The sequence below is a fragment of the Pieris rapae genome, chromosome 20 (assembly GCF_905147795.1).
Source record: "Pieris rapae chromosome 20, ilPieRapa1.1, whole genome shotgun sequence".
In the NCBI taxonomy this organism is placed as follows: Eukaryota; Metazoa; Arthropoda; class Insecta; order Lepidoptera; family Pieridae; genus Pieris; species Pieris rapae.
Window position 1 is genome coordinate 3098921 of NC_059528.1, and position 22125 is coordinate 3121045.

Sequence of the window (22125 nt, forward strand, 5' to 3'; positions counted from 1 at the left end):
GACAATGGAGTTAATGACAGTTCCTATTTTATTGTATATATAAAATAGTATAGCAATCACCAACATAGTATACGCATTTCATACATGTTTTGTTTTAGTCTGCAGATGCTATGTTACTTAGCGCTAAGATATTAAAAATAAGGTACGATCACAATATTTAGAAGTGACTACCATAATGACTCTGTTATCTGTCGTTATAGTAAATTATTAACTTACTTTGCATATCGTTCGTAATCGTTCCTAAATTCTAAATACGATACAATATTAAACTTACATCTGTATTTTCCTTTTTGCAATCTTCACCTTCTTCGTGTTTCTCTTCGCCCTCTCCTTCGTTCTCTTTATTTTTACCTGCTTCAGAATCTTCTTCTTTAGCAGATTCTTTCATTTCATTTTCCTCGCCTGGAAGAATACAGATGTACTTCCAAACATAAATAAAACTGTTATATTTGAATGCCGTGTTGCAAAGTACTATGTATTGGTAAATCTTACGTAACCATTGGCATTCTAATCACTAACCTTCACCATCCTCTTCAGTTTTTTTATCATCTCCTTCTTCACCTTTTTCTTCTTGTTCGTTCTCTCCAGCCTCGTTATTCTCGTTTTCTTCCTCTGCTTTTCTTTCGCCTCCTTCTTCACGTTCTGGTCTAAATTTCATGAAAATACAAAATATATCAACATGGAAGACTATATAAGTATAATGGTATATTACGATCGAACAATCAACTGAATTTTAAATAAATCTGGACGTAAGCCATGTGAAAAAAATAAAATGTCAAAATTACTCGACATACAGACTATATACATATAGAAATACAGAATACACACTTAATTTTCAGGTATATTATATTTCTCCAATGAATTTTGAAGTCTTACCTTTCCTCCTCTTCGTTTTCAGAAGCTTCTCGTTTTATTACTGAAACGAAATTCTTTATGTTATACATTGGTAACTATTTTAATTAGATCACGTAAGCGCGAAACTAGCGATTTCAAGGTATTTGAGATATATGGTACTTACCAGTACAATATGTCAATGTAAGACATAAGATAAGTATGAACACTGTTTTCATTTTTATTGATTAAAACTGCGAATATAATCCTAAAGCTATTTTCAGATACTATAGTTTTGCAAAAATATCGGCGTCTTTTATAGTTATTCATAGCCAGCCTTGAACGAGAGACTATATTTGGCTATTTTTCACGACATTGTTAAGTTGTCCTGGATGTTATTGCTATCATTAAAATAATTATCCAATATTTTACAAATATACTTTGTGCATCATAGTTTTAAATACTTTGCAAAAATTTTCTTTTTAAACTCCAAGGTTAAAATTTAATGTGGTTTATTAGTGTCGCGGTATGATTGCTTCGGACCTGACTAAGGCGTTGGACATTTTAGGTTTGACGTGCTTGTAGTCTTGTACCAGCTTTTTTTTTTGTGTTCGAGCCCATTTCTGAAAGGGTAGTTCAACAAATAGAGGGCCGTAAGAGATTGCGAAAACAAAACGTTTAAGAATTGATATTAAGAAAATTTTAATTTTTTTTTCTAGAACAGGGAGCAACGGGCAGGAGGCTTTCCTGATGTTAAGTGATACCGCCGCCCATGGACACTCTCGATGTTAGAGGGCTCGCTCGTACAAATTCTTAAAAGGCTAGCGCGTTGCTAGAATAATTTGAAGAAGAATTTGCCCTTTTCTTGCAAGAAAATAAAGAAAACAATAATAATTATCTTTTTTTTTATTTGGGACGTAGAGTAAAAAGTTACATTGTCTCAGTGCCTATATTCGTCTTTTAGTATTAATTACAATAAGTAGTTGAACAAATAAGTAGTAGATATAAATTTCGATAGTTTTTCAGTTTTTGTATATATTTCTAGATTAATTTTATTTGAGTCTAATTTCTCGTCTCTATAGACGTTGTATAATTTCTATGTAATATTCGTAGGTTTTAAATGAAAATTCTCATATTAGACATCTTTGCTAGAAATTTTACTGAAAACGACTCGTGACTTTAACAGACGTTTTTAATTATTTATTTTTGAGTGAATTAATTTTCGTATTAAGGCAAAAATAGTTTTTGCTACTTGTTGATCAAATATTGTGTAGACTCTACTATATATGCATGCGACAAATAATCAAGGCTAATGTAATGTAAAGCAGTGTTGGCGTAGTAGCTTCGCCGCCACTGTTCTCTTCATCAAGGATATCGAACAAATCAAGAGCGTTGGAACTGCTGTTAAATTCTTCATTTTGACCGGGGCTGTGTTTTACGGATGGACCCTGAGAAAAACATAAATGTATAATATGAGATTTAAATCTTAACAAAACCATATTTTTAATTTTCATTTAGACTAAATTATTTTCCTAACATGGAAAAGGGGTCGTTCAAGTATTACGTAGTAGTAGATTTACTGCAAAATAACCCCCCCCCCCCCCACTCTTGTCAGCAAAAGTAGGCAAAGATATCAAAAATAATAGTTCATAAACGTATTAATTATTTTGTAGGAAACTTCGAAAATGCATTTCGATTTTTATCAAATCAAATCAAAACTTAGATGCGACTTAAGGCATGCTTATGAATGTCAAAAACGTTTACAAAATTCGCGAAAGAGCCAGGAGGTCTTATTCTGAGAAGAACGGGCAAGAAACTCAGCAAGTTTGATCCTCCCTTTACATACATTCAAAAGAAAATGTCATAAACCACAACGTCATTTAAGTTACATAAGTAAAAATTAATAAAAAAAAATTAGAATAGACAATATGTGGATAAAATGTGTAAAAAAAGGTAAATAATTAATGTAATCACTACTTAAATAAGAAAATCAAAGAATCCAGCCATAGTGCTTACGTATACTTGAACGGCCCCAAAGACTTATATATTATGTACTTTTATTAAACTTTATTATTGACAAAAACATCAAATATAATAAATGATGTAATACACAGGAAGCAAATATCGACGCCCATAACTGCTTTGAATTAGGATGAAAAAATTGTGTAATTATAGGTTAATAGGTTATTACCACTGACACACCACAATTAACTAAGTATATTTTACAGCGGGGTTACCCTAACTAATAGAAATATATATTAATGCAATAATAGTATAGAAAGATGTCAAGGTCTTTGTACAAAAATATGCTAACAGTAATTCTTCATTTGAATTTTATTTTGTTGCGTTGGAAAGATAAGACATGTCTATTATCCGTCATTGGAAGTATGATCTTTCTTTGAAGGCCACAGAGGACTCTCTGTTATGCCTTATGATCCCTTAATCAGTGTAGTAGTTTTATATAACATGTAGTCATTTAATAATGGGAACCATGGAGACACGCGTTACTCAGTTATTGGTTTACACGGGTGGAACTAATTAAAAATTATTCAAAGGAATGTGACTTTAGATGTCTCGATCTGTTGACTGATTTAAGACGTTACTGATTAACGAAGAGACTTAGCGCCAAGTATGACTGTCCTATGTCCAAAACGTATTGAATTTTGACTTCCAGAAGTCATAGTTTTCATTCGTACCTTGCGATGTTGGTATAGTCCGTCATATATAAGCTACATATACATCTATTAAAACAACACACGAAACGACAGACTGGTATTAGATTCGACAACATTAAAAGAAAACGAAAAACACACATTGGTTCAACTATTTTTTAAGCTATTGAATAACTTTTATCGCGGGCCTTGAGCGTGGGGTCCGAATCCAGAAATTCCGTAACGAAAAAACATAACACCCCCACCCCGACCACCAAAAAGTTTGATATTAAAATAAGTGATATTAATAGTAGCCCTCTTTTATATATATACACATAAACACACATATAGTTTAAATTTTCAATTTAAATTCTCAATAAGTATTACATATATTTATATGTGTTAATTCATTCTTCATTTTGTATATAACAGACCTTAGTACATTTAGTACCTTTTTTTAAAGCTATTGCATAGATTTTATCGCAGGCATTGAGCGCGGCGACCGAATCAAGAAATTCCGTAACGAATTATAATAATATGAAAATATAAAACGTTTTTAACTATCTTTATTTATGACCTCATTAAAAATATATTATTATAATTTTTTTTTAGCCATATTGTTGTGAATACAATGTTTTTATAGAAAAGAAGCAAGAATCATATTGAAAAATAACTCCATGGTAAAGTTACGTTACATGGTAAAGTTAGTAAGTACTGTTACGTGTATAAGTATTTTAAGTAACATTTCATGCATTCATGCATTACAAAGACACTCTTACCTTTTTATCGGTATTGATATATCGTGAGAACTGTAAAATCAATACAAACAATTAAAATTACCGTATTTAAGTTACTATATTAAGTTTAAATTAATCATCAAATAGCATCCTAGTTTAGTAATAAATAATAAATCCAGAATTAAGATTCAGAGAGAGAGAAGAGAAGATCAGTTGCTTACCAAAGACCTGTAACAAAAAAAACAAATCAAATGCGTAAATTAGTTTATATGATATTTTATCTGTATTGCGACTAATAAAACATTACTTATTAAATGTGTAATATATGAAAGATCAGTGTTTGGCTTTGGTTTGGCGCGCGACCCTTATCCCGGAGATCGTATGACTCGACTTCGATGCCCGGCTGCACTAAGAGACTTTTTTTTCTATGTGCGCATATAACATTTGCTCGTGAAAGAAAACATGACGAGGAAAGTCGCTTGCCTTAAATCCAAAAGGGCGGCCAGACGGCGTGTGTCAGGCACACGGGGCTGATCACAAATGTTGATGATGAATGAATGACAAATGATCATGAAACAAAAACAGAAGTCCCAGCCCCAGACTTAAAAAGGTTTTAGTGCCACTTATTTTTTGTATATATAATGTATACTGGCAATTAATATAATATTCAAATAAATTAATTATCTATTAAGAATCACACTAAGGTAAATTAAAACTTACTCTATATCGATGTAATGTGGTTTGTTTTTGCCAACTTTAAGGTCTGTAAATAAAAATATATTACTAAATTTCTATAATTGCAATATGCAAATAATAATTAGTTTACTAATCCAAGTTACATGTTGTCGGTCAAATGTTGCATTGCATGGTTTACAGTTACACACACTGTACACAAGAATTGCACTGTATAATTAGTTAAGGTATTATGATTTCCTGTTCTGTATATAAAATAAAGAAATACATTCACTCAGGCTTTCTTTATACGCTTGGCGATTACCTAACTCTTTGGCATTTACAAAATATAGCATTCATTTATTTTATGTCCTTCGTTTAACGCGGTTATTATTATTGTTAGTGTACAATATCTCTTTAAATTCCCATTAACCCAGGACTCGAAGGCTTTACTCTTATATGTTTCTCCAGAAATCCATAAGACGTGAGAATGTAAAGCAATGATAGACGAGACTATGCATGAACCATTGCACGATGATGAACGATGCTAGGGTCTGAACTTACAAACTGACGGACTGAAAAATATATTGGTTGTGTGTCAACGCAATGTGACAAAAGATGCTGTTAATCAATGACAATCAAATAGAACACGCCATCATTTCATTCTTTCTATTACATTCCAAACGCTCCTGGAAACTTTAATTGTACTTAGTAATCCAATAATGGATCTTTTTTTATGTTGAAACTACTGTCAGTTAGATAAGGATGTTTGACTATGGATAATTGTATTCCAATACCAGATTGAAAATCAAAAACCCATTGCAATTTTTTTCAGGGACAGCCTTAAATTAGGAACTCGTGAATGTACTCATAAAGCTGTAGGCCAAACGCCTGCATCGGCATCTTGAAACTAGCGATACCGACGATTGAGTTTTTAAAGCGCGACCCCAAGGTTGTTCCAACATCAGTGCTACGTAAATTGTAAAAACTAGATCGAAATTGTATGGCAAAAGGCGAAGGTAACTGCCGCTATCGCTATTAGAAGTTACGGAGTACTAGCGTTGTTCAGGTCCCATCAAACATTTATCGGAATATGTGTTATGGAATTTTCTTTGGTAGCACCGTAAATTATAGTATAGCTTTCAAAGTTCGATCCGCAGTACTACATATAATTATTAATAGAAATTGTTCTCACATATATGCTCCTCGATAACCCCATTGCGATCTTCAATAACTTTTGCGAGACGCCCACGTTGCTCTACCAACGCATTTCGAAAGTCACTTTGAAAATTGACTCCAGGGCCTCCTCGCTGGTTGTTGTTGGAAGTTGGGAATTGTGGTTGCTGAAAATATAGATGAATTATTTATTTATAGATGTATTAGTTGTTCGGATTAATAGCATCGTCAGAGTTGAAGTATTTCCGAACCAATTTGATTTCGGGTTAAGAAAAGAGCGTACAAATTATTATGGGGCTGGCAACGCACTCGTGTGCCCTCTGGCATTGAGAGTGTCCATGGGCGGCGGTACCACTTAACATCAGGTGACCTGCCCGTTTGCCCCGTGCTCTATAAAACTTGTTACCTTGCAGCACCATCTATGTATGTACCGTATACAATGGATCCATTTAATAAATAACATACATTTAAAAATTAGTTTGAAATTTCAGTGTACGTTATATTGCAAGATATGTATAAAGCGTTAGAAGATAATAATGATGATGGCAAGAATAGTATATAATATAGAGTATAGTAGAATATAATATATTAACTGATAGTTTTCTGACTATGATATGAGATTTGTTCACAAATTTTTCAGAAGCGAATAAATATACATCAAGGAAATGCTGCCAGCGTTACAAGTACACTGGCACAGAGACTTAACTTTTGAAATTCGTTTTAATTTTCTTTTCAAACCATTTTATTGCTAGAATATAGGTTAGGAAAATAGTTTTATTTAAATAAATTTATATTACGTAAATCCTAACTTAGTGGACCAAGTTTAATCAAAATAAGTTTGTTAGGTCAGTCATTTTTAAGATATATAAACGCATTTATGGATGTATATTATATGTAGATAATGTCGATAGGTTTTTAAAGAAGTTTTAAATTTAAATTATGTTTCAGAAAGGGTTTAAAGAAGTTTCAAAATACACGATTTTATTACTAAAACGAAACAACTTTTAAAAACTTACCATAGAATCTTGGTTGCTGAAACAAAAATATGCATATCTCAGATTGAACATCAATAATTTATAATTATGTAAGAGAGGGCATTTATTTAAGCACCGTGTTATGTATAGCAATAGCAGGAAAAGCTTATCAAATTGATTACTAAAACTAAAACTAAAACGGTAATGAATTTGATAAGCTTTTCCTGCTAAATTTAAATTAATTTCAAAATAATTTTCCTTTAAACTTACTTTTGGAAATTTCCATCCTCGTTTTGATATTGATTCTGGGCTGAAAATGCAATAAGATAAATTTTATAATCGAATCTCACTTCGGAAATACAATTTCCATGGTTACTATTTATTTGTCGATTTGAACCTAGAAGGAACGGTTATAAGAAATCGACATGGCCTGGACTCTAAAATCAATACGTGTCACGTTTATACTTATAAATAAATAATAATTGATAAAGAGACCATAACCAAAAAGGGTACTGCATTAAATAAATATTATAATATCGCACGTACATTTTCTGGCTTTCAACCTATTAAAACTTACCCTGTGAACAAGTAACGGCTAAAAAGGCGACGACACAACGAAGCACCATCGTTAAAACTTTGGACATACTGAAAGTACCTGAAAAAATTACTCATTTAAGTACTCATTGTAACAACAACTGAAAAAACGGTGTAACGAATGGAATGAATATTTAAAAAAAGTAATATTTATGATTGGTGTCAAGGTGGCGCGCCTACGTGACAAGAGATGGACGAAAACGGTAACCACTTGGGCGGGTCCACAGGGAAAAAGAAAGAGAGGTAGACCTGTGGCTAGCTGGGAAGACGAAATAAAAAAACAGCTGATCTCAACTGGATCCAAGTAGCCCAATCGAGAGAGGACTGGCTATCCTTGGAGGAGGCCTTCACCCATAGAGAAGAAAAATAATAGTATAAAAATAGGAAAAACTAACACAACTAAATTTAGGTTACAAATTTAATTACTTACAAAACTAACACTAGTATGTAAGTAAACTTAATTAATGTAACTTGTTCTGCCGTAAGAGTTAAAAGGCTTTTTTATTTTTTATTTTATTTATATTTGGTAGCAAAGCAGAAAGGGCCGGATTAGAGGTCCTAAGTCCGTCAAAAAAGAACTGGAGGCCCACCCCATGGTTTTAAATTATTTTCTAAATTAAGCTACCAAGTTTTTCAATTGAGATTTTAATCAATAACTTATCGTGAAACCAGTAAATTATTTAAGTATTTAAAAAACATATAAAATATTTCGAAAGAAAAGTGGTTTACAAAAGAGAATTTAAAGCTAGTCTCAGGTCCTCTTCAAGTAAATACTTATACTAATATGAATATTATATAAATGTTTTAATAAAAAGTAGAGAATAAAGGTTTTAATAATTAAACAAAACAAAAAAGTAGTTATATATTTTATGAATCTATTTAGTATATTTTATCTTTGCATTAATTTACCCGTATTTCATAAGTTCCTATGCAATTAGATTATAATTATAGAAACCGGGCGCTAATATTTTTCCTTTAATTTTAATGATTCGCAATATTCGATAAGAAATATCAGAATCGCGAAATATTTTGTGTTGTATTAAAAACATTATTCAAACACTTCGAATGTCTGAATGTTTGCGGGAATTTCCTAATGACCTAAAAATAATGTTAATAGGGCTTTTAAATTTTTTTTTATTATAAAATAAAGACATCTATTAAAATAAATTATGTTTTTATGACTCATGTCACTTGGTCTCGTGAAGAATTTTAAAAATAAATTATGGATTAAAAAAAACATTGTTTAAGTACTTTTTCTCAGGTCATTCTCTATTTCCGAATATATATCAATATATTAAAATATTGATATTAAGGGCCTGTTTCACAATGTCCGGATAAGTTCCAAATAAGCTATTTATTACTTATTGGTAGGATAAATAGTATTTTTGCGTTTCACGACTGTCAGATAGCGCTATACGTCATGAAATGCGAACTACCTTATTTGGAACTTTTATCTTTCGAATAATTAATGTGTTGCATAGCTATTTGGCACTTTATCCATACATTGTGAAATAGGCCCTAAGTAAAATTATTATTATATATCTGAAGAAATAGCTTGTAAATGTATTATGTGAAGATATGTCTCATATAATACATTGCAAACTTGCTTTGCGAGCCCCATAGACCATCTCTATTGTCACTAAACAAATTTAATTTTATTCTATAATTAGTCTCGGTATTATAACATTTTTGATTCTCCGATTTATTAAATTTTGCTAATACTGTACTTCCAAGAAAGTACCAACAAAATCCATGTTATGAGCGCACAACGTAAGAAGAAAATATTCATAATAGATTCACCGACACATTATTAAAATTGGATATTTTGATAAGGAAAATATGAACTTACTTGTTAAATACAGGAAAAACGTCCGATTGCCTTTAGATCAAATAGCAAAGTGAATAGAAAACGGGACCAAATGTATCACCGAATTAAAATATTTTTATACTAGTGACCCGCCCCAGCTTCGCACGGGTGCAATGCTGATGAAAAGCAGGTTTTTATTATGTATTGTTATTTCCGTCGCTGGAAAGCTCCGATAATATAGGTACGCGTTCGATCGCTGCTAAATAAACTGTAATGGGCTGTATAGATATTAAATGAACAATATATTTAAGGTATTTAATTGGTTAAGGATTAATGCTGTATTGGATAAAATCGTTTCGAAAATTAGCCATTATTTGTAGTAAAAAGTAAATGACAAAAAAAAGTTATTGTGGGTTATCCATAAGAGATAGACATATACCATCAGGGACTTTTCTGTAGACCTTTTCAATGTGTACAATACTTAGTACATTATTTTGATAAAACTCGTAGGGTTCAGCCTGCGTTTGCAATGTAAACGGAAAAAATGTAATTATTTACGACATCACATTAGAAACCTCAAAAATAAGAGTACTTCTCCACTATCTAATGGATGTTATTATACATATAAACCTTCCTTGAATTACTCTATCTATTAAAAAAAACCGCATCAAAATCCGTTGCGTAGTTTCAAAGCTTTAAGCATACAAAGGACATAGGGACAGAGAAAGCGACTTTGTTTTATACTATGTAGAGATGATACAAATTTTAATAAAAAAAACATATAAAAGTGATACTCAGCAATCTCAGCTGTTCAACTGTCGTTAAAGATTAAAAAAAACATAACAAACCACTTTCAAACTTTACTAACGTTTAAACAAATTTGCGTTCCGTAATATACATAATCTTTATATTAATAATATCTATAATATTGCTAATTAAACTATAAAGTAGAGATGAACGGATAGCAGTTTGGCCGGATACCGGATATTTGGCTGCCTACGGGAGTTACCGTTTGATATATCGCACACACGCACACTTCAATCACTCAGGTTTAAGTCAAGAAAAACTACTGACGATTCAAAAAAAAAACTAAGTTTACCCGAGCATCAGTTACTGCAAGATATTAGCAGTAGGTGGAATTCTACTTATGTAAAATATGAGTACTAATTAATTCATTTCTTTTATTGCCTTCATTTACTATTGTGTGATTAAAAAAATTACGACTAAAACTAATTATATTTCTTTAGTTATACTAAGACTGAATAAAGCTGATAATTACTTAAAAAAAAATATCCAGATTTTTTTAATTCGGCCTAGTCCGATTTTTTTAATCCGGATAGTATAAAGGCCACCGGATAGGTCGGATGCCGGATATTTACCGGATATCCGTTTCATCTCTACTATAAAGCTTAGTGAACTTAAAAAGCAGAACTTACATTATAATAATCAGTTTAAATCAAATTCATTTCTTTAAAAATATTGCTAGGATTAATATTAATTAAAATCACGCAAACAATAAACACATATAAACATCATCCGCTGGGTTCTATGTATGTATATAGATTACAGCGGAATTATTATTATACGCAAAGAAGGCAGATCACTTATTAGCGTAAACAATTTAACAGGCGCAAAATATTATCCCATACTGTATTGTTTTTTCAGCATCTCACGCAACTAGTACATAATAATACAATATATAATTTAGTATATTATAAGTAATTCAAAACCTGGTACGACTATAGGATTAAGTAAGTTTTAATAATTAATTATCAGAAATTAATGAAACTCGTCTCTTCCAATTTTTTCACCCATACATAATTAAATACACCATTTATCCATTATGTTAATTTTCGCTTGGGGCAGGATTAGGCTGGCTGGTCAGGATCCAACTATTGCATAAACCAACTAAACCAACGATTATCGTAAAGAATCCATTTTTCATCACAGGTTATGAATCGGTTCAGTAATGTAACGCAGCAGTCGACGCGCGTTTGCCGGTTTGCTTCAGTCAATTCGTGAGGTACCCATCTTTCAAGCTTTTTAATGTTCCCAATTTCCTTCAAGTGAATTAAAACAGTTTAATCACTAACACCGCAGCCTGCAGCTCACTCGGACGTGGTTTGCGATGGATCCGCTTCCACAATAGCCTTCAATACTTCATTATCAACTTGGGTTCAGGCCGACCACGGGGCTTGTTCTGCAGGTCGAATTTTTCAGAAGGAAAACGTTGGAACCAAAAACGAACTGTGTTTTCTTTTGCGACATGATCGCCATACACATCATTCACCCTTCGAGTCGTTTCCGCAGCATTAGTGCCACGGCGTACAAGCCGTAAGCTGTACAAATTTGAATTTGGAATTCCTTACCAAAGAGGAGATCATCGAGATTAAAGTGGCCAGTACGAAATACGCCAATTTCATATGTAAGGACCTAATATTACAAACAATTCATTTCGGGAAATATTTTCAATCTAAATCAATCTCTCTATCAATATAACAAAAAGGTAGTTTGGTACTGGTGCGATATCAAATACCACGACTTTGTCAAACTCATTATCAGAACATTTAGATTTTCGAATCAAGTAGGTACTCCTCTGCTGTATATCGGACAAAAATAAAAATAAAGGAGAAATAATAAATATTTTTATCAAACTTTATTAATTTAATTATAAATAAAATATAAATCAATTATGCACTGAAACAGTTTTATTAAACCAAATATTTGAACTGTTCCACTTGTTTAACATTGTATAACGTTATTCATATAAGTATATGCTAGTTCTTCTTTTTATAAACAGTTCAGGCAAGTATAGATTTTAACAATTGCTTACAAAAAAGCTTAATCTAAAATTTATAAGTGTATGAGGAAGTATATGTATTTTATATTACAAGTATACAATTTTAATGAAAGGTGTAATAACGGGTAATCAAATATTTTTATTCAATTAATATGTCTACATCAATTCCCACTTTAAATCCATGTTTGTTTGATCTCTTAAATTCAAGTTCTTATGTTTGTTATATGCCTTAGCAGCATCAAGCATATTTACAAAAATAAATAATAAATGATTCGTTTCTTTTAAATTTTATACTTTTTTGGAAAATTTGTTGCAGTACTTGTGATACTTCCTATTGGTGTCTAGATATTATTTCTGTATACTTAGTAATCATCGTTCAAGTCTCCATACTTAAAAGTTTTCTTATCAACTCTTCCATTTTCGTTACTGATAATTGTATCAACGCCACCACTGCTCCTCGCCCCATTGATATCGGATGAATGTCTGTATGAAACGATGGATCTGCCGCGAAATTCTTCATTTGGACCTGGACTGTATTTTGGGATAACTATGGGGTCGATTTTTGGTACAGGTGGCAGTGGTATGAATGGAACCTGAGAAAAACATAAATGTGAATAACATGAGATTTAAATATTATCAACCATCTGTTTAATTTTCATTATTATATTATAACACGGAATGGGGTCGTTCAAGAAGTAGATATACTGCAAAATGCCCCACCCCCACTGTTGTCAGCAAAAGTAGGCAAAGATCTCAAAAATAATAGTACATAAACGTATTAATTATTTTGTAGGAAACTTCGTAAATTCATTTCGATTTTTAGAATATACAGTATGTAGATAAAATGTGTAAAAATGAAATAATTACTGTTGACGTAATCACCAAATAAGAAAATCAAAGTATCCACGTATTACTTCAATGGCCCCAAACACTTATATATTTATTATTGACAAAAACATCAAAAATACATAATAAAAGATGATACAAGAAGCAAAAATCGACGTCCATAACTGCTTTGAATTAGGATGAAAAAATTATGTATTATAGGTTAATAGGTTATTACCACTGACACACCACAATTAAATAAGTTAGTATATTTTAACTCATAGAAATATATATTAATGAAATAATACTATAAATAGAAAGGTGTCAAGTTCTTTGTACAAAAATATTCTAACAGTAATTCTTCATTTGAAATTTTTATTTTGTTGCGTTGGAAAGATAAGACAGGTCTATTAACGTCATAAGAAGAATCTTTCTTTGACGGCCATAGAGGAGTCTCTGTCTTGCCTCTCATGATCCTTCGACCAGAAACTTACTAGACCAACATGCCTGTAATATGTAGTCACGCGTCACTCAGTTATTGGTTTACAAATGTAGTGTCTTTAAAGGATTGAGACTTGTGTCGATCTATTGACTGTTTCACAACGTTACTGGTTAACGAAGAGACTTAGCGCCCAGTATGACTCTCATATGTCCAAAACGTGTTGATTTTTGACTCGTTTCGTCCACATATAATCGTCTCACATATATAAGCTACATATACATCCATTAAAACAACACACGAAAAGACAGACTGGTTTAAAATCGACAACATTAGAACAAAACGAAAAACACACAATGGTTCGACAAATTTACCTTTATTTGAGGAAATGGGGGTACCAGTAAGACAGGTAATGGTAACTGAAAATATAAATTAAATTACCAAACGGAGTGATTACTATAGTGAACATTAATTTGTTAGTTTACCTTTATCTGTGGAAGTACCGGAAACTGGAATGAAATTTGAATATCGAGTGTGAAATGGAACTAATAAATTTGCGTTTTCCGACTCCGATAAGTAAAAGTTAGTGTATATCTTTAGATTAAATAAGGAAAAGAGTAAAATGTTTCCTTTTAACTGTCTTTATTTATGACGTCATTGAACATATATTATTATTATGTAAAAGCTACGCAATTTTGTTGTGAATACAATATTTTTATACAAAAGAAGCAAGAAACATATTAAAAAATAACTATGTTTAGTAAAGTTATATTTAAACTTTTACGTGTATTAGTATTTTAAGTAACATTTCATGCATTCATGCATTACAAAGACACTCTTACCTTAGGTATATTAGGTTGTGGGAACTGTAATATCAATACAAACAATTAAATTTACCGTATTTAAGTTACTATATAAAGTTTAAATTAATCATCAAAAAGATCACATCCTGGTTAAGTAAGAAATAATAAATCCAACATCAAGATTGAAGATCAGTTGCTTACCGAAGACCTATAACAAAAAAAAATCAAATTAAATGCGTAAATTAGTTTATATGTTATCTGTATCGCGACCAATCAAACTTATTAAATGTGTAGTATGTATTTATGAAAGATCCGTGGTGGCTCAATGGCTTTGGCACGCGACCCTTATCCCCGAGGTCGTGTGTTCGATGCCCGGCTGCACTAACAGGCTTTTTTTCTATGTGCGCATATAACATTTGCTCGTGAAGAAAAACATGACGAGGAAAGTCGCTTGCCTTAAATCCAAAACGGCGGCCAGACGGCGTGTGTCAGGCACACGAGGCTGATCACAAATGTTGATGATGAATGAATGACAAATGATCATGAAACAGAAACAGAAGTCGCAGCCCCAGACTTAAAAAGGTTGTGATGCCACTTATTTTTTTTGTATATTATATAATGTATATTGGCAATTAATATAATATTTAAATAAATAAATTAAGAATCACACTAAGGTAAATTAAAACTTACACTATATTGATGTTGGAGCCATCATCAGGGTCTGTAAATAGAAATAAATATTATCAAATTTCTATATTTACAAGTTGTCTATAAATCATAAATAGTTTACTAATCCAAGTTACTAATCTAATGTTGTCGGTTACTAATGTACACAGTATGTAAATGTGTGTGTAATGCAACATTACACACAAGACCTAACTTTACTTGTCTGTTATTGTTTGTATTATATATGTCATTATTAAATTGAGATGACATTTACATACTTATTTATAATGTGGCGGATTTTTCGTATTTTTTTAAATTTAGGAACTTGTGAATGTACTCATATAGTTGACGGCCAAACGCCTGCATCGGCATCTTGAAACTAGGGATCCCGACGATTGAGTTTTTAAAGCGCGACTCCAAGGTTGTTCCAACATCAGTGCTACGTAAATTGTAAAAACTAGATCGAAATTGTATACATAAGGCAGAGGTGACTATCGCTATTGATATTATCCCATCGCGATAAGTGGGAATTTTCTTCGGTAGGACCGCACATTATAGTATAGCTTTCAAAGTTTGATCCGCAGTACGACATATAAATATTAATAGAAATTGTTCTCACATGTACGCTCCTCGATAACCCCATTGCGATTGGTAATAATTTTTGTGAGACCTCCACGTTGAACTTTCCCATCCTGGTCAACCTTTGTAAAACTCGACGAAGATATGGCAGCGCCATTAAAATTGACTCCAGGGCCTCCTTGCTGGTTGATTATATCCTGCGGGGAAAATGTGGGAAATGTCGGGAAAGTTGGGAAAACCATCGGTTTGATTGGTGGCATTGTAATTGTAGGGAATTGTGGTTGCTGAAAATATATATCAATTATAAGTAGTTGTTCGGATTAATAGCAAGGTTGCATCATCGGATGTCGAGGCAGAATACGAAATTCCACCAGACACGGCCGTCGTTCGGGCACCACTACAATGTGGAACCAGAAGCCCACTGGAGAATTTCCGAACCAATTTGATATCGGGTCCTTTAAGAAAGGAGCGTACCGTAAGAGACTCGCAACGCACTCGTGAGCCCTCTGGCATTGAGAGTGTCCATGGGCGGCGGTATCACATAACATCAGGTGAGTCCTGCCCGTTTTCCCCCTGTTCCATAAAATTTGTTTACTTACAGCGCCATCTATCTATATATAATGGGTCTATTTAATAAATAACATCCGTTAAAAATGAGGGAGAAATTTCAATGTAAGTACGATATATTGCAAAAATAAAATAATGGGATGTATTTATTAGATGAAGATATGCATAAAGCGTTAGAAGATCTTAGATAGTAATGATGATGGCAAGAATATTATATAATATAGATTATATTAACCGATAGTTTTCTTATTATGCGAGATTTGTACACAAATTTCTCAGAAACGACAATCAATAGAGCATGGAAATGCTGCCAGCGTTAATGGTTCACAGGGACCATACTATTTAAATTTGTTTTAATTTTCTTTTTCAAACCTTTTTAGAATGAGTGTAATAAGAATAGCATTTAAGCTAAATGGTCAGCGAATAAAGGGCTTTTATTATTATTATTATTATTGCTCTAGCAATAATAATAATAATAATTGCTATTCCGAACCTACATATATTCTAATGTATGTAGGTTAGGAAATGTGTTTTATTTAAATAAATTAATATTACATATTTCCTAACTTAGCGGACCAATTTTAATCAAAATAGGTTCAGTCATTTTAAGATATACAAACGCATTTATGGATGTATATTATATGTAGATAATGTTCATAGGTTTTTAAAGAAGTTTGAAATTTAAATTATGTTTCAGAAAGGGTAAACACGATTTTATTACTAAAACGAAAAACTTTTAAAAACTTACCCTAAAACCTTGGTTGCTGAAACAAAAATAAACATATCTTAGATTGAACATCAATAATTTATAATTAAGTAAGAGAGAGCATTTATTTAAGCACCGTGTCATGTATAGCAATAGCAGGAAAAGCTTATCAAATTGATTACCGTTTTACATTTAAATTATTTTCAAAATAATTTTCCTTTAAACTTACTTTTGGAAATTTCCATACTGGTTTTGATATTGATTCAGCGCTGAAAATGCAATAGGATAGTTAATTAATTTTATAATCGAATCTCACTTCGGAAATACAAATTCCATGGTTACTATTAATTTGTCGATTTGAACCTAGAACGAACGGTTATAAAAAACCGACATGGCCTTGACTCTAAAATCAATACGTGTCACGTTTATACCTATAAATAAATAATCATAGATAAAGAGACCATAATCAAAAAGGGTACTGCATTAAGAAATATTATAATATCGCACGTACATTTTCTGGCTTTTATCCTATTAAAACTTACCATGTGTACAAGTAACTGCCAATAAGGCGACGACACATCGAAGCGCCATCGTTAACACTTTCAAAACTTTGGACATACTAAAAGTGCCTGAAAAAATTACTCATTTAAGTACTCATTGTAACAACAACTGAACAAACAGTGTAACGAATGGTTCTGGGAAACAAGAATTATGTCTCACGATGAAAATGTATGACGAAAATGTGTGAAATGTTATTGTACAAATCTTTTTGAATCTAGAATGTTTTTGAATTTACACTGTAATAGTATTTGCACAGTATTAAAGTTATTCGATTCGTATTTTAAAAAGATTGATTTTTTAAACACATTTTTTTTTATTTCACACTAATTGTTTGAAGGGACAGGTGCCTATTTTGCTTATAAAGAATAATTATCAATGAAATGGACACAGACTACCCATGACTATTACACTTCAAGGAGCAAGACAAAGATAATTCTGTACATATTTTACAGTACTATACAGTTTTAAGTATCTTTTTATTCAAAGCGTCTCAAAAAGGTTTGAAGATAGAGATTAGATAAGAAGACGTAATTTTTACTTTTAAAGCTGCGTATAAATGAGAGAATAGGCTTTCATTTAATTTATATGTGGTGAGGATATTTCTTTTGCTTTTAAAGATAGACAGCTAGACAGACCTAGACTAGAAGAATCAAAATCATCGTCAGAATCAAACTTGGTGTTTACGAGCTTAAAATACAATTTTCATATAAAGTCTGATTTTTTATAACACTAACGATTTTAACATGTGATAAACAATTGATATTTTGAAATAGTGTAGTATATTTAAGGAATACAGATTTAAAACCTCGAGTCCAGACTCGAAGTAACGTTTAACAAAACAAACAATACATAAAATATGATTCAAATATCGTTAATAACGTATTGTCTTGTAATATGACACCCTTGGTAGCTATTCATATCTACCATAACACCTAATCCGTTTGAATTATTATAAGCATTATTAATATTGGTACGGTATAAATAATGATTCCAAAGGCAGTGTAACTGTGCAAGTCTCTCAACCCTGAATTCGTGCGCTCGAATTACACCTGTGCAACGTACATTGCTTTGTAATTACGCATTAAACATTCATTCAAACGGCGAATTAAAATATCGTGCGGGCACGATTATATTTAAGAAAAAAAGGCAAGTAACCGATACAAAAATCTAGCCTCGATCAAGACTTGATGATCTTATGTAAGTATGTGTAATGTAAGTGCGTTATATATTACGTAGATAAAACTGAAATGTTTATATCAGAATCCACCCATAAAAATCAGCCAGTAATCAATATTGGAACGAGGTCCCTTAGCGCGTGTTGCGAAAGACCGAAAAAATAAGACGAAAAGTTATAACGACGAAACTAACGACATCTCTATTCTCTATGTTGGAACGGAGTTTTTTTCGTAAAAAATGTACATAGGTATCCATAGATGTCTCTATCTTCAGATTCGCTGTCAAAATGAAACACAATAAACTAATACAAAATAATTATTTTAGGCATTCTAATTACTAAAATTGAGCCTTCTGATTAAGTTTATTACTAATAATAAAAAATATATTATTATAACTTAAAAAAATAAAATTTTATTACAATTCCTTCACTAATCAATCGAAGGAACTTTCGTTCCATCCCTTGACACATCTCAAGTTTTTTATTTAATAAAATGTGTATGTAAAAATATTATATAGATCATCATATAACATAAAACAATTATAAAATTAACATAATAAATAATTGGATACTTTATAAGCACAAAACTCATCTCCGGGCTAACCTGTTTTAATGCCAATTCATTTTCCTGTTAAAGTTTTTACCTTTGTATGTTTACTAGCGCATCGATTCGACTTGCTCGAATAATATACATATTTATTAATTTTATTTTACTTATCTGATCCTTTATCCTGACTTTATTCTATATATTTTGCCACGCTTTAGTAAATCCCGAAATCCCCGGTTTAGAGTTCCGATTTTTGGTCAAACGGAAGCACGGCTCCTCTTGCGTATCTCTTACGCACTTCACTCACTCACTTACACATTTACACCCACACACTTACTCATGCACTCAGGCGTGATAATAACGGTTCAAAAAAGAAAAATAAAATAGGTTAAATAATGTAATTATTTTAAGTAATTAAGAATTAAGTTTGTTTATGGAAGAGCTGGGAACCCCGACACAGGTATTTTTTACTTAAAAGGGTTTCCAAATCTTACACCTAGGAAAGAAAATTTACCTACTTAAAATGAATGGAGATGTTTTTATTTTATTTTACTACAAACAGAAGTTAACTAGGCACCTCGTTGAAATGACTTCGGAAAAGTCAAAATTTATTTATTCATATAGGTAACATAATGTACACTAATGAAAAAAAAAAAAGAAATATTAAATGAATCTAATTTTACATAGTGATGCATAAAAAAATCCAGTAATCTTTAAGACCCCTCGACACTCGCGATTATCAATGAGGGGGTTAAATGTAGGTATATTTTTGGTAACAGTTCTATATACATTAGATTATAAAACAAATATAATTTCAGTTTATTTTGTTAATAAAATGACAATATTTAATGTACAGATCATACTGTCGCGTCAAGGGCGAGTGGTAGGAAGTGGGGTGTGGTGGGAGGAAGCACATTCCATGCAGGTGCCAAGTTGATTTGTGCGTGTAGTAGATACTGGACAACAGCATGTATTATGTGAGATATATCCTCAAGCCTTGCAAACTTGCTTTGCGAGCCCCATAAACCATCTCTATTGTCACTAAGCAAATTTAATTTAATTCTTTAATTAGTCTCGGGATTATAACTTTTTTGATTCTCCGATTTATTAATTTTAGCTAAGAATGTACTCCCAAGACAGTAATAAAAAATCCATGCTATGCGCGCATAACGTATAAACATATTCATAATGATTATTCTGCGTACAAGACCCAGATTCACCGACATATTTATTTTTAAAATTGCATATTTTGATAAGGAAAAAATGAACTTACCTGTGAAATACAGGAAAAACGTCCGATTGCCTTTAGATCACATAACAAAGTGAATAGAAAACGTGATTTGGATATAAAAAGGTTTTATGCATCGGAAAATAAATAATACAATGCAACAAAATTTGCCGAACATCATAAACATAATGTGAATTTGTAGTCATTGAACTATCACTTTCGTGAACTAGGACGAAACGTATAAGCTATCACCAAATTAAAATCTTATAAAACTCTCGTGTTGCGGTGTTTGTGGTTAAACTCCTACGAAACGGCTTGACCGATTCTCATGAAATTTTGTATGCATATTGGGTATGTCTGAGAATCAGACAACATCTATTTTTCATCATGTTAAGGGTAGTCCACCCCTAAATATTTTTTTAATTTTTAGATAATTTTTTATTTTTTTATCAACTGTATCAACAGCATTAAAAAATACATACAACCCTAAATTTTCAACCCTCTACGATCAACCCCTATTTTTTATTATAAATGATATACATGGCAAAATGACGTTTCCCAGGTCAGCTAGTATTTATATACAAATTAAAATAAAAAAAATATTTACATATAGTCGTAAATTGATTTAAATTATTGGGGTAAAAGATACTCACACATGATACTCGGCAATCTCAGCTGTTCAATATTCGTTAAAGATTTTTCAAATAAATTAACTAACAACTTTCAAACTTTACTAACGTTTAAACGAATTTGCGTTCCGTAGAATACGTCATAATCTATAATATAATATCTAATATATTGCCAAACTATAAAGTAGAGATGAAACGGATAGCCGTTTGCCGGTACCCGTAGGCCAGATTTTTTTAAATTCGGTCTAGTAGTAGTTTCATCTCTACTATATAGCTTAGTGAACTTAAGTTCTGCTTAAGTTCACATTATAAAAATCAGTTTAAATCAAATTTATGGGATGTTCATGCTCACTCGGCTTAAAAGTCTGTTCTGAGTGACGTCTGTTTTCTTCTTTTCTTAGTGTCCTGTATTTATATTGCCACATACATCAAAATCTTATAGAAAATACTACACTATATATATGTACATTTTAGTGCGTATCTACGATACGCTACAAATTCATTTTCTTTAAAAATATTTCTAGGATTAATATTAATTAACATCACGCAAACAATAACAAATAATAAAAACATCACCCGCTGGGTTCTATATAGATTATAGCGGAATTATTATTATACGCAAAGAAGGCAGATCATTTATTTGTGTGAACAATTTAACAGGCGCAAAAAAATATCCTATGTATTGTTATTTCAGCACCTTGTACAACTAGTACACAATAGATATTATAAGTAATTAAAAACCTGGTATGGCTATAGGATTAAGTAAGTTTTAATAAGTAATTAATAATTAATTATCAAAATTAATGAAACTCGTCTCTTCCAGTTTTTCAATCCATATATTATTGAAATACACCATTTATACATTATGTTTAGGGTTCATTGTCGTGTGGTCGAAGAATGGGCCGTGACACCAGACGTGCGACCCTGTATCAAGTGAATATATCTCTTATAGAACATGTTTTAATATCGGTTCATATATATGTTGTATAAATTCTTGCTTGGAATTTTATTCGTGAAGATCAGTGAAGGAGTGTTCATTTTTATTTTATTTATTTCAGTAAATAATAATCTATATAAAGCTGAATAGCTGCACTGTTTTGACCGATCAAAAATTATTTGTGAATTTCTTTTCTTTTTAGAAATTAAAAATTGTTACTTG

At 31.6% G+C, this 22125-nt stretch overlaps 2 protein-coding genes across 7 annotated transcripts; both read right to left on the reverse strand.

Moving 5' to 3' along the window:
- Positions 1-1722: 1722 nt before the first annotated feature.
- Positions 1723-9566, reverse strand: LOC111000953. Its single transcript, XM_022270570.2, has 9 exons — positions 9485-9566; positions 7619-7696; positions 7312-7351; positions 7084-7099; positions 6087-6234; positions 4940-4982; positions 4441-4447; positions 4262-4291; positions 1723-2279 (listed from the first exon to the last, which is right to left on the reverse strand). Exons 2-9 carry the CDS (start codon positions 7683-7685, stop codon positions 2112-2114), a joined length of 519 nt encoding a protein of 172 aa, XP_022126262.2. The 5' UTR covers positions 7686-7696; positions 9485-9566; the 3' UTR covers positions 1723-2111.
- LOC111000961 (seroin) lies at positions 4191-20513 on the reverse strand. Of its 6 annotated transcripts, none has more exons than XM_045632684.1 (11): positions 20383-20513; positions 17370-17456; positions 17057-17096; positions 16870-16885; positions 15595-15751; positions 15000-15030; positions 14511-14517; positions 14349-14372; positions 13992-14015; positions 13881-13925; positions 12362-12835 (listed from the first exon to the last, which is right to left on the reverse strand). In XM_045632684.1, the coding sequence occupies exons 2-11, from the start codon at positions 17443-17445 to the stop codon at positions 12605-12607; spliced, it is 651 nt and encodes a 216-aa protein (XP_045488640.1). In that variant the 5' UTR covers positions 17446-17456; positions 20383-20513; the 3' UTR covers positions 12362-12604. The 6 variants fall into 6 exon arrangements, with proteins under 6 accessions (XP_045488642.1, XP_045488640.1, XP_022126271.2 ...); XM_022270579.2 differs by having other exon boundaries at positions 15595-15838; XM_045632681.1 differs by lacking the exon at positions 13992-14015 and having other exon boundaries at positions 15595-15838.
- Between the last annotated feature and the right edge of the window lie 1612 nt (positions 20514-22125).

What these genes read in the sequence shown, in the direction of transcription:
- LOC111000953 (XM_022270570.2), bottom strand. Translation starts at nt 7,685, where the DNA reads ATGTCCAAAGTTTTAACGATGGTGCTTCGTTGTGTCGTCGCCTTTTTA. An exon ending in GGTTATCGAGGAGCATATAT is followed by an intron (nt 4,983 to 6,086) that starts GTGAGAACAATT and finishes TTTTATTTACAG; the next exon opens with ACCTTAAAGTTGGCAAAAAC. An exon ending in ATATCAATACCGATAAAAAG is followed by an intron (nt 2,280 to 4,261) that starts GTAAGAGTGTCT and finishes TGTTTTTCTCAG; the next exon opens with GGTCCATCCGTAAAACACAG.
- LOC111000961 (XM_022270579.2), bottom strand. Translation starts at nt 17,445, where the DNA reads ATGTCCAAAGTTTTGAAAGTGTTAACGATGGCGCTTCGATGTGTCGTC. An exon ending in CGGTACTTCCACAGATAAAG is followed by an intron (nt 13,926 to 13,991) that starts GTAAACTAACAA and finishes TTATATTTTCAG; the next exon opens with TTACCATTACCTGTCTTACT. An exon ending in CCCCATTTCCTCAAATAAAG is followed by an intron (nt 12,836 to 13,880) that starts GTAAATTTGTCG and finishes TGTTTTTCTCAG; the next exon opens with GTTCCATTCATACCACTGCC.